The sequence below is a fragment of the Heloderma suspectum genome, chromosome 4 (genome assembly GCF_057233095.1).
Source record: "Heloderma suspectum isolate Gila_16-S chromosome 4, 16-S_ref, whole genome shotgun sequence".
In the NCBI taxonomy this organism is placed as follows: Eukaryota; Metazoa; Chordata; class Lepidosauria; order Squamata; family Helodermatidae; genus Heloderma; species Heloderma suspectum.
The window spans coordinates 58,617,154-58,630,828 of NC_139461.1; the positions used below are offsets into that span (position 1 = coordinate 58,617,154).

Sequence of the window (13,675 nt, forward strand, 5' to 3'; positions counted from 1 at the left end):
TCAATTAAGCACAGAGGCTGTTCAGACATCATGCTAAGCCACGGTACAGCCTACTAACCATCTTGCAGCAAGTGGTTAGTGAACGTCCATGGTGAATAAACCACCATGGGTGAGACGGACGCCTGTTCAGGAATCACACTAAGCCAACACACTTAGCTAAAAAGTCCTAACCATCTTGACTTAGCACGATGTCTGAACAGGTCCATTAGGTTGGATCCATACTTAGTCATAGTTAGAGTAGACACACTGATATCATGACCAACTAAAGTTTCCTTGATTTCAATAAGTCTACTCTAACTATGGCTGAATCTAACTCATAGTTTCTTCCCCCAAATATTCATCATATACCATGTGACTTGGCATCTACTGAGAAAAATGTATACTCAGATAGGCAGTATAGAGTAGTAGCCTTATTTGTGGTAGGCTCCATCGCCTAGCCTCAAAAGGGAAGGAAGAAAATTGTACAAAAGTTGCAATACAGCATGGGTTCTCCTTTCACAATCTAAGTAACAAACCCCTGGGTACAGGCAAGTGAATCATCATATGGTTGGGTCCAGCTTGCCCAGTCAAAGGCTGGGGTATGCAGCTAACACCCACGTGGGCAGCTGAGCATCCAATCAATGAAGTGATCGATCTATCAAAAGAGCAGTGATCCTGATTAGAATTCAATGATTAACTTTGAAATTAATTTCTTTACAAATATAAACTAAGCTATTTATTAATTTACATATTGCACTTTTATCCTGCCCTTCTTCCAGTAGGCTTAAGTCAGTGTAGTTGGGTTCCCCCCTGCCAGTTTTATCCTCACATCAACACTCTGAGGTAGGGTTAGGGTGAGATACAGTGACAGGCTAAATGGTGAAGTAAGGATTTCATTTGAACCCAGGTCGCCCTTGTCCTAGTCCAACACTACCCACAACATTACATAGGCTCTAACAAAGGCATATGAGGAGAGGAAAGCATTCTCTTTTTAAATTCAAAATTCATTTTGTAGCCTTTACTAAATGTTTCCTCCATACACAGAAAAGAACAGATGTCTCACATTAAATCTAATGTCAATAAGTACCACAAACCGAGCAATTACTAAAACTCATTATAATGTGCTAATTAAAATCATGGCATAAATAACCTTGAATATATATTCTGAACATATTTGCAAACCTCAATTATTAAACTAAAATAAAAGAATAAAATAAGGAAAAATCAAACCAACAAAAGAAGAAATGTTGCCAATACTTTAAAGTAATAATTTAATAACTGCATTTTGGTCTACGCCAGGGGTTTTTCTTTCAGGAAAAAATGTTCCACATTAACATGCCTACTGAAGAACATGGCACCCTTGCATGTGACAAAGTTTTCTCAGTCCTATTCATGGGTCCTCAAGTAAGAATTCACCCTAAAACTGCCAAGGGTAGTTAGACTGGTGAGTACAAGGGAGTGGCCCCGCACTCTTCAGTAGGGCCTCTACACCTCTGGGATCAGTGTCCACCAGGAGTTCATGAGGCCCCTTCTTTGCAGGTCTTCAGGAAGGCTCTGTAGACCTCCTTGTTTTTGCTGGCCCTTCCATAATCTGTGGGCTGCAGGTTTTACTGGTGTCATCTGTTTTTATAGTATTTCATTGAATACTTATTACTTTCTATTTGTTTTGGCATATTTTTGTATTGTTTTTATTCTATATGCTGCCTTAAGAGAGTTCTATCCTTAAAGGCAGCCTAAAAATCATTTTAAATAAACTAAATAAAACACATCTAATATTCCCCTGAAACTCCATATTGCAAGGGAAGATGGGCAGTGGTAGGCAAGCTGACTTTCAGGGAAGTTTGTCTGCTACTCCTGCTCTTTTCATTGAAAATAAGTTAATTGAAGTTTCCAAGGCACCTCAAGGTTTCCCTGAATACAGTTTGAAAATCACTTATCTATGGGGATGCTGCATATTTTTCATATTATTAAGATTTCATACAATCTTAAGATAGCATAAAAGGAAGGGAGAGGGACCATAGTTCAGTAACAGAACACTTGGTTTGAATGCAGAAGTTCCCAGGTTCAGCCCCCGGCATATCCAATTAAAAGGATATAAGACCACTTCCTAAGCTTTTACAATTGCTACAAATTCTTTGGCTAGGGGTACATATGTTGTTCACTAACTTGCATCATCTAACTTCATTAAAAGGTGTGCATGACACTCCAGGTAAATTGTAAACATTATTTTTTTGAGAGAGGAGGGGAGAGAGGCACATTAATTTAACAAATAACAAATAGATTTAGTATTATTTTTAAGAAGACTAACAGAGCACATTCTTTCACCAGCAGCCAAGGTTAAGCAAGCAGCTGATAGTGTGGAAACAAATCATTTGAACGAGTCACAGAATGCAGCGAAAGTTATATATGATGTTATGGGGGGGCTAAAATTAGTGTGACATTGTGGGAACATGGATACTTTCCTAACGATGGAGGGCTACACAATTTATGAGCAACACAGAACAGAAAAAAACATATTCCAGTCTGGAAATGTTTTACGTTTCCTTACTGAAGTCTGCCCTTTTATACCAGATATTCATGTAAAATACCCTACACATTTTAAAAAATGAAAAGTGGACAAAACATCCAAAGAGCTTGAAAACTAGCATTTCTTGTCCTCCTTTCACGTTAGGATTTTTAAAAAAACACACAAAGCACTACCCACATAAAAATGAGGTAGTCACACTCTCTACATATGAACTAACCTTGAGAAGAAAAACAGTCATCAGTGGCAACAGGCACCTATCACTATTATAAAATGGGAGGAAAAGGGTAAATGTGGCAAAGGAAAAACTATGTTTGACATTCCATGAAATTGCAATGCATGCTCAATGGTGCATATTCAAATCATGTTGGGCAACTAAGAGTGCACCCTTAAACATATCTAAAACTCGCCTGCAACTCCAAATTGCAAGGGAATGATTGAAAGGGATGGCCGAACTTGTCTTGCAGGAAAGCATCTCTGCCATTGCAGTTACAATTCCTAGAGGCAAAACCTCAGTTTACTTTTTGTAAACTGAGCTTTCAACAAGATAATAAGGTGGGGGCAAACACCTTAAGTGAATTAAATTTTCAAATTACCCAGCAGTTCCATTGCATCATCTTCATTGTCAATATCTTCTTCTGTTACTGACGGAGCTGTGCTTTGTACAGAATCAAATGAATCCTGGGAAAGCATAGCAGCCAGTAGTTTCTTATGTTGCTGCTGCTGATGTTTCAATCCTTTAGTCTTCAGTTCCATCTTTAAACTAGAAGAGAAAGAATTGCCTCCTTGATTTATCACTTTCTCCATAAACATATTTAGAGCATCTGTTTACATCTCGGGATAATCTATAGCTTAGATCCAGGCTAAGTTCACATTAAGATCAATGTGAAAAGTTAGTCATGATTAAGTCCCATCGATTTCAACTAACTGCAACTAGCTTAGTCTAGATTCAGCTCTATAATGGAAAGCTGGATACTTACCATAAAGCTCCATTCTGATGCAGTGAGCAAGAGACATTCATTATGGGTTAATTCCTCCCACTGCCCAGGACAGGCAAAGAACATGTGACCAGGCTTTTTGCCTAGGTCCTGGCCTCCATGGCTCCTCCCAGCCAGTTCTTTTCTATTCAAGGTTTTAGTAGTGATTAAGAAGGAAGATAAGTTGGAAGTGATGTATAACTGGAGGGCATACCAGTGTCAACCTTCTGAGGAATCACTAAAGGTACAGGCAAGAACCAAATGCCTTGTGGCCTAGTGAAGACTGTAGCTTGTCTGTGAAGCATGCTTGGCAAGCTTGCTCCTAGCCCTGTTTGGAGGAATAGAAGCAGTTCCTTGATTCCTGCTGTCTTAGAGACCAGATGCTTCTTCTACATCAATGCAGAAATGCTTGCTTGCTTGCTTTATTTATTACATTTATATCCCACCTTTTTTCCTCCTTAAGGAACCCAAGGTGGCGTACATTATCCTCCTCCTCTCCATTTTATCCTCAGAACAACAACCCTGTGAGGTAGGTTGGGCTGAGAGTCTGTTACTGGCCCAAAGTCACCCAGTGAGCTTCCATAGCCGAGTGGGGACTAGAACCCAGACCTCTCGGCTCCCAGTCCAACACTCTAGCCAGTACACCACTCTGGCTTTCCAGCTTGTTTCATACATTTGGTTGGTTCATGGCCTCCTAGAGTGTTAGTTACCTTGGCAGAGTAGCCTAGCGAAAGGAAGGGGCTGCACTCAGCAGCTAGATGTAGCCAGTTTTGCACTGGATGCCATACCATTCCTTGTGTGCGAAGGCTGAGCCTTGACAGAAGGAACAACAGATCTGTTTATGCCAGTTGAAGGATTTGAGAGAACCATGGCCTCCAAGCCATAAAGGAACTATAAGCACTAATGTTGTTTGTTCCTCACTGATTTTTCTGAGAATCCTAGCCAGAAGTGGAAGAGGAGGGAATGCATGGAGCCTGCATCCATGGCCTCCATTGATGGAAGCAGGTGTCTGGAGAAGAAGCGTGATAACTGGTTGAGAGGGGAAGCAAAGAGGTCTACCTAGAGAGGGTCGAAAAGATGGCAAAGCTGCTGAAAAACTGTCCTCTCCCGAGTCGATTTCCAGGATGAAGGTATTGTCAGCTTAGGAAGTCCGCCTCTGTATTGATGGTCCACTGAATGTGCAATAATGGATGGGATGTTGTGTTCTGCCCAGAAGAGGAAGTAGGAGGCATCCTTGTATAGGGATTTTGATTTCATTGCTTCCTGATTATTTATGTGGGCTAAGGCTGATGTGTTGTCTGTTCTGACTAAAAAAGGGTGGGGCTTATGTGTTGAGCAAAGAGAGATGAATTGCTCAGAGCTCCAACCAGTTTATACTGCAGTGCTTGGCTTCGGGAGCCCAGAAACCCTAGATGAGATGGCCCCGGCAATGAGCCCCACCACCCCTCCAGGCTGGCATCAGTTGTCATAATTATGTACGTGGCTCTTGAATGAGTATGCCCTTTGATATGTTCATGGCGCTTCACACCATAGCAGGGATATACTAAGTGAGGTATGGTGATCCCGATGGGGTGCCTGTGAATGATTTCAGTTTGAAGTGGGAGGAGGAGCCACTGAAGGGGTCTTGGGTGTAATCTGGCCTATGGCAGTAGCCCTAGACAGGAATCATGAGACCCGAGGCTTGTACTAGAAACATAAGGTCTGTTGAGTATGTTTGAAGAAGGGACTTTGCTACCTGCATTTGTAGATTCCATCTGGAACTAAAGATGTTTAGCCCTTGAAGGTGTCTAGAACTGCTCTAAGTGAATTAAGGACTGGGAGGGTTTGAGGTGGCTCTTCCAAAAATTTATTAAGAACCCATGGTCCTGGAGAAAGGGCAGCATAATCTGTAGATCTGAATGGGCCTTTGCCAGTGATGGGTTAGAGGGTTTTCCAGGTAAGTGTACATATGAATGGCCCTGAGTCAGATGTGAGCTACCACAACCAGCATGAGCTTGGAGAAGATTCTTGGTGCTGATGCCAGGCTGAAGGGCATTGCCCTGTATTGACAGTGGTACCCCATGTAAGCGAAGCAAAACAATTTCCTGTGCTGTACAGCTATGGGGATGTGAGGTATACCTCCATGAGATCTACTGAGGATAGGAAATTCTCCTGGTGTAGAGCCTCCTCGATGGTCTGGAGGATCTCCATCCTGAATTTGCAGTAAGCCACAAACTTGATGTACTTCAAATCCAGAATGAGACACCAGGACCTGCCTGCCCTCTGTTTGGGGACCAGGAAGAAAATAGAGTAACCTCCCTGAAACTGCTCAGACAGGTACTATGGCCCCTATTTCATGGAGATAAGCAACTGTTGCAGCCATTAGCTGTTGCCTGTGAACAGTCCTGGAAGAAGGGGAGGGCAGAAACCTGCTTCTGGTAGTGAGGGAAACTCCAGAAAATATCTATGTTGAATAGAATCCAAGCGTCCAGTGCCATCTGCTTCCATGTGTGAAGGAAGTGCTATAGTGTTCCTCCCATACGTGCAGGAAGAGACTCAAGACTGTTGGCGAGTGGCCTTGGAGGCCTGCCAGGGACCTGATCTGCTCTGAATAGAGGACTGAGATCCCAGACTGGATCTGGTTCAGGAGCAGATAGACTTGAGGACTTATAATTATGTGGCCAAAAAGAAGAGTTGAATGGGGACCTAAAGTTACAAAAGGAAGAAAGGTCCCTATTTGAAGGTTTCCTTTCATCTCAGAAGAGGTGGGCATGGCCTTCATCTTATATTCAGTTTCCACTGAAAAAGAGCCTCTTCTTCATAAAGGAGGGCCCCTACAAAGAGAATGGTGGAATAAGCATCCATGTTCCAGTGTTTTAACCAGAGTGAATTTCTTGCCACTGTGGTCACAGCAATGGAATGTGCTGCATAAATCATGGAATCCTGTGTGTTATCTGAGATAAAGGTGTGAATCTTGTATAGTTTTGATAGACTCCTAAGTAGAATGAAACTATCCAAGTCCTTATTGTTACTATCCTCTACCAAAGCAGGGTAGTCCTCCAGACAAAGGATGCTGTGGAGGAAGCCCTAAGCGCCATGGCAGCAGCATCATGAGACTTCTTCAACACTGTTTCAACGCATTTTTTACTAGATTCTTTAACAGGGGCACCCCCATCCTTAGGATTTATGGCTCACAACAGTAAGGCTGTCACAGGAGCATCAACTAAGGGGATCTTACATTTTTCCATAGCTCTCTGTAGTAAAGAATAATACCTTTGTGCCAGGTAGGAGGCCTTCCTGCTTTGTAGGGGGCATTCCATTCAGCTTTAACCAATTTTTCAAAGGACGAAGGAAAAGGGACCTCACAGTTAGCTGGCTTCGGCTCTGGAAACAAGGCATCATTTCTTCTAGAGGCTTGGCTGGTTCTTGAGTGGAGGAATAAATATTTAAAAATGCCATAGCTTTGTAGAAAATAGGTAGAAAGTCATCATTATTAAACAACCTTACATTGGAAAGTTCTTCCCCTGGAACTTACATTGGAAGGTTCTTCCACAACTGTGCTGCTGCATCTAACAAAATGGGAGCTTCTGAAAGATGCGGATGGGAAACCTTTTTGGCTTACGATGCTTCCCTTTAGTGGTAAGCTGAGGGTCTGGGGAATCAGAAGCTGAATCACCAGGAGAATGAGGAACAGTCACGGACAACCCACTCTTCTTGGATGTTATAGAGTGTTTGGCAATAACTACTCTCTTTTGTTTTTTCTTAGGTTGGGGAGGAAGAAGAAAAGTCAGAGGAAGAGGCTTTTTATGCCCCTTTCTATGTTTAGGAAGCTGAGCCAGTTCCAGCCTAATCACCTGTTGGATGGTTTGAAACAAAGCTTGATTTTGGTGAGGGGGGGCACTTGCTTAGCCATTTGCCTTAAAGAAGAGGAATGGATATCCAAAGCGGACTGCTGTGTCTCTGTTTCTGGGGATAGATGCATATGCTGGAGAATGCAAGCGTTACAGCTCTGGGAAAACTAAAGTGATTCTTGGCAGAGAAAGGGATGGGTGAGCCACAGACTCTTTCAGTTCAGCCAAGGGGAGAACCAAGGAGAGGATGCACCATCCTGCATCTTCCAGTTCTGGGGAGGATCCACTGCAATCCACCTCCGTTTGTGGCACTGCATGAGCATCAGTTATCAGTTACTGCAATGGCAGTGGAGGGGAACAGGCGTTGGCTATGCCTGGACACAACAGCCCCCTGCTAGACTCCTCACAATCTGAAGAAGTGGCAACCAAACACACCTCCATTGCCTGAAGGTCGGTTACTGCAATGGTGGCAGAGGCCAGACAGCACAGGGCATTGGCTATGGCTGGACACAACAAGACCCCATGCTAGATTCCTCATGAGCTGAAGAGTGACCTAACGCTCCTCCATTTCAAGTGTGTGTGTGTGGTGGGGGGGGGGGTGCTTCACAAGCAGTGGATTGGTTCCAATGTGAGTTGCTGACCACTCCTTTTTCAGATTTGGAGCCCTCTTGTGGCAAAAGAAAAGAAAAACTAAGAGAAGAGAAGAGAAGAGAAGAGAAGAGAAGCCCCCTTTTTTCTTTCTTTTTTAAAAATATGAAGAGCAGAAGAAAAAACTGAAAAGGGAAAGAAGAAAAAACTCTAATGTTTGCTAAGGAAAAAGACAGGAAAAAAATTCAGAGAATAATGAGGCCTAAGTAGACAGTTCATTGAAAGAGAAACTAGAACAAGCTCTGCCCCGGGCAGAGGCAAGGAAAAGACTGGCTGGGAGGAGCCAAGGAAGCCAGGACAAAAAGCCCGGTCACATGTTCCTTGCCTGTGCTGAGCAGTGGGAGGAGTTAACCCACGATGGATGTATCCTCACACCAGATAGCAATTATAATTTCACCAACAGAATTCACCCAAACCTATATAAGTTGAGACATTTGTAGAAGCAGACTTCTATGCACACCTCCTGTTTAACGGGAAACCACACATGCATACAGGTTCTATGTACAATTCCCACTATGCCAGAGGTGAGCAAATTGTGGCCCACTAGATATTGTTGGACTACAACTCCCATCAGCCCTAGTCAGCATAACCAGTACTGAAGGATCATGGTAGTTGTAGGCCAAAACATCTGGAAGGCCACAAGTGTTGCCCAACCCTGCACTATGTGCTTGTATCCCATCACTGGGAAGCACAGCTGAATCCATAAGGTGGGCAGTGTCAGCTCTGATAACTTGTTTGGAGGTAGAGAGTCTAAAGCTTTGATCAGTGGAGTTGTGATGTGAAGGCAGCCATATACATTGCTTGATTTATTTGTCAAGCAATTAAAAAAACCTTTCATTTAAATATATTGTTTTTATATGCCTCCAACTGAGGCATATAATGCCAGTTACTTTTAGATTACCCCTCTTTGATAATTCCTCAAGCCAGTAACCATGTAAAGGACTGAATCCAAAGGTGCACTTCTGCTCATCAAGAGAGTCCCTCTCAATTCATGCATGGAAGGGCACCTTTGGATCCAGTCCAATAAGTTTGTGTAAGAAAGTGGTTGAACTGTCTACTTTGGGGACAAAGATGTTAACTCATACTTAATCTCTAAAAATGTATTCAAAAAACAAAATTGTTCTGGTTTCAAGCATTACTACCATTTCACATCAGTTTTATAGAAAATAGTGGCTGCAGATACTGATCTGCCCTACAGCAGTGGTATTTACCCAGTTAAGGGCACAATCCTATCCTCCGAACTCAGAGACTGATGGGCGATCTTCACTTCCATGCTCCTCCCACTCTATATATTTGCTAGACGGGCGTTTTTGCCCATCTAGCTAGGAGTCTGCAGAAGGGGAGGGAAGGAGGCTCGGGAGGGCTTGAGATAGCTCATATCCCCACTTCCCCTTCCGTCCCCACCCACAGAATCACCCACTTTCCATCCTCTCCAAGGTCTCTTCTGAGAACTTGGAGAGGCAGCCAGCACGGTTCTCTCCACACCAGCTGTGAGGCGGAGGGAAAGGGCGGGGAGCTCTGACTCCTGGATCCAAGCTCAGAGCACTGTCTCCAAGCTTGGATCTAGGAATCCGAACTATCCTATGGCCCCCCAGACACTGTCTAGGGGGCATAGGATTGTCTCTAAGAAACGTATAAAGTGTCAAATATGCAACAGGAAGATGACTGTATTTAATAAAGAATACTAACTAGACAGGGCTAAATTGTGCTATATCCAAACTCACTGGTCCTGTGACAGCTTCATCTGCTCCATACAACTACCATTTCTGAGAATACAAACTCGGGTAACAAGCAAAACAGAAAAAATAAAAATGTTTACAGCCTCAGTCAGTTTCATTCTTGCAACAGGCAGCTCTCCTTGGAGTCACTGGGTGGGTTGGCACAATCACAGAGGGAAAATAAGCCATGGTGGCTTATTCCTCACTCCCACCCCTACCACGTGCCAGTCATGAAACACCTAATTAGCATAATTACCCCTACCGGACACGGGTTGTCATGATATCTGAACCTGGCCTGAAATCCACTCCAGCCACTCACCTTCGCCGAGTTCAGACATCACAACAACCTGCACCAGGCAAGGGTAATTATGGTAATTAGGCAGCTCGCAAGCAGCACATGTGGGAGGGAACATAAGACACTGGCTTATTTTCCCTCCATGATCATGTGAACCCAGTCACTATAGTATCATTTGTGATCATATATTAATTGTGGCTACATCTTACCTCCAATATTAGAAGTAGTATGCCTCTCAATACCAGTTGCTGAACATAAATAGAAGGTGTCTTGATCGTGGACTTCCCAGAGGCATCTGATTGGCCAGGCCATCAACAGAATGCTGGACCACATAGGCCTTTGGCCTGATCTAGCTGGGCTCCTCTTATTTTGCCCTAAGTACAATCTTAGGAGGCCACTCTCCCCCAAAACCTAATCTTTGCATCACTGGCTGATACCACATGGCATATTTATTATTACTTATTTATTACACAAGTATATGCACTGCTTTCCAGTGAACTATCACAGCTATTAACAATAATAATATAACCATAAAAATATAACAATTAAAATACAATAAATTAATCACTGGTCAGCAATAAAAACTATAACTATTCTGACTGGGTCCCAACTCAAGGAAAGCCTGCATGGGTCTTAAGCAGACATTCTAAAGAGCAAAATTAAAGACGCCTGTGTAATGTCAATAGGGAACACACTGCAGAGGGGTGCAGCTACACTGTATGCCATGTTCCAGCTATATTCAAGTTCAAGGTGTGCATTCTCTTATTATTTTATTATTATTTCATTTATATCCCATCTTTTTTCCTCTTGCAAGGAACCCGTGGTAGCTTACATGGTCCTCCTCCTCCATTTTAGCCTCACAACAACCCTGTGAGGTAGCTTAGGCTGAGAGTCAGTGACTAGCCCAAGTCACCCAGTGAGCGTCATGGCAGAGTGGGGACTAGAACCCGGATCACCTGAGATCCAGTCCAACACTCTAACCACTACACCACACTGGCTGTTTGGACAAATCCTGAATACAAAACCAAATTAAGTAACTTGAGGGAGCTCCAGGGCTTGTCTGAAGTGAAGCTGATGTCCTCTGATTCAGCCCAAGTTGGATCAGGGTCCATCTGAAGCCTCAGGAGCGATTCAGAGGGATACAGAAACACAGACCATGTGTCTGCAACATTTGATAAATTCCTCTCCCCCACCCCAATTCTCAATATAAGCAAAACACCAGAGAGGCAGAGGAGACTGGTGCAGTTTTCTGACTGACAGCTCTAGATTCCACCCAGAGAATAACTCTACCAGGGTTCTCATTTTTACTTCCAATCACAGTGCTTTTTAGGAGGAACTCATTAGAGGGCTGTTCCTGTGTTTTCTGATTCAGAAGTGAGGTGAAGCAGGTGGCCTCCAAAGTGCTCCAATCCAAATGGACCTTCTTTCTGTAGTGCCAAAGCAGAATCTGAACAGAATCTTGACTTCAGTGTACATCCTTAATTCAAACTATTCCATTCAAATCCATTTGGTAGAGAAAGCGCACCATATCCAAAATATTTCAAACACTATTCTTAAGAGTTAATAAAACAGACATCCATATGTTTACTAGTTTTGGCTTCAGAAAACCCTTTGTTCCTACACTTGACAGACCACCACACTGCCTTCAAAACCCCCAATAACAGGCCATTAAAAGTGATGTCAAAACACTCTCCACCATACTTAACATTTAAAAAGATCTAACAATTTATACATTAGTGCCCCTTAGATGTACTTGAACAGAAGATTATTTCCAAGTAGTAGAGTTACTAACTAAGTTGAGTATAAATAATTAAGTTGGATTAAATAACAGCCTAATCTGATGGTATTAGAGGTTGAAGTCACACAAACACGGTAATTAATTAATAATTTAATAATTCATTAAAATAAATTAATTGTGTAAGCAGGTATGTTAGTCTTAAGATGACAGCTCTTAACCGGTTGTTATACAAAGGCATCTACAGTCAGGGCCAGAAATACTGGAACAAGGATAATTGTTTTGGCAGTTGACCTCTGCACACCACTACATTGAAGTTGAAAGGAAACACACCCAGATGGGAATGAAGTCAGGACTTTCAGCTGTATTCAAAGGGTTTGACAAAAGTGGGGCACTAACCATTCAGGAAGGACAGCCACTGGCATATACACACACCCATCATTGGTGGCTCATAAGTAATGGAACAAACCAACATCATTTCAAACTTAAGGATCGCCTTTAATACCTGGATGAAAATCCTTTGCAGTCAATGACTGCCTGAAGTCTGGAATCCATGGACATGACCAAATGCTGAGTGTCCTCCCTCGAGATGCTTTGCCAGGCCTTTACTGCAGCTGCCTTCAGCTGCTGCTTGTTTGTGGGTCTTGCTGTCTTCACTCTTGTCTTCAGGAAGTGAAAAGCATGCTCTATTGGGTAGAGATCAGGTGACTGACTTGGCCATTGAAGAACATCCCAGTTCTTTCCCTTCAGAAACTCTTGGGTAGCTTTTGCTGTATGTTGTGGGACATTATCCCGAAATGTCCATCTGCAATATAAAGTGGCATCCTATCAGTTTGGCAGCATTTGGCTGAATCTGAGCAGAAAGTATAGCCCTATACACTTCAGAATTCATCCTGCTGCTTTTATCAGCAGTCAGGTCATCAATAAACACCAGTGACCCGGTTCCATTGGCAGCCATACATGCCCATGCCATAACACCGCCTCCACCACGTTTGACAGATGATGTGGTATGCTTTGGATCATGAGCTGTTCCTTTTCTTCTCCATACTTTTCTCTTCCCATCATTCTGGTACAAGATAATCTTGGTTTCATCAGTCCAAAGAATCTTATTCCAGAACTGGGCAGGCTTTTTTAGGTGTTTGCTGGCAAAGGCTAATCTGGCCTTTCGGCTCTTGAGCTTTACCAGTGGTTTGCACCTTGTTCTGAAGCCTCTGTATTTACATTCATAATGCCGTCTCTTGACTGTAGATGTTGACAATGACATGCCTACCTCCGCAAGAGCATTCTTAACCTGGCTAGATGTTGTGAAAGGGTTCCTCTTCACCATGAGCAGCATTCTGTGGTCATCCCCTTTAGTTGTCTTCCATGGTCTTCCAGGCCTTTTGCTGTTGCGGAGCTTGCCAGTTAATTCCTTCTTTTTCAGGATATTCCAAACTGTTGTATTGGCCACTCCCACTGTTTTTGCTATCTCTTTGATGGGTTTATTTTGTTTCCTTAGCCTAATGATGGCCTCCTTCACTCGCATGGACATCTCTTTGGACCTCATGTTAGGAGTTCCAGGGAACAGCCACCAAATGCAAATGTATCACTCAGAACCACCTCCAGGCCTTTTATCTGCTTGCTTGATCATGGGGCACCCAGGAAACAGGCCACACCTGGCCATGCAGCTGCTTGTCAGCCATTTGTTCCATTACTTATGAGCCACCAACGATGGGGGGGGGTGTATGCCACCGGCTGTACTTCCTGAATGGTTAGTGCCCCACTTTTGTCAAGCCCCTTGAATTACAGCTGGAAGTCCTGTCTTCGCTCCCATCTGGGTGTGTTTCCTTTCAACTTCAATGTGGTGGTGTACAGAGGCCAACTGCCAAAACAGTTATCTTTGTTCCAATAATTCTGGCCCTGGCTGTATGTAGCTCTAAATATCCATCTTACTTGAACTCCAGCTACAGCAGTGGGAGTGAAGGAAAGC

General features: G+C 43.2%; 1 protein-coding gene across 2 annotated transcripts in view; it reads right to left on the minus strand.

Moving 5' to 3' along the window:
* The window catches only part of C4H8orf34 (chromosome 4 C8orf34 homolog), a 158,992-nt gene that overhangs the window by 90,908 nt on the left and 54,409 nt on the right, over positions 1-13,675 (minus strand). For both annotated transcript variants that reach the window (XR_014789835.1, XM_084848047.1), the window contains exon 7: positions 3,100-3,266. Coding sequence is in view for 1 of the 2 variants with exons in the window: in XM_084848047.1 (XP_084704173.1) it covers positions 3,100-3,266 (167 nt within the window). In the remaining variant the exon portion in view is untranslated. The remainder of the gene's footprint in view (positions 1-3,099; positions 3,267-13,675) is intronic.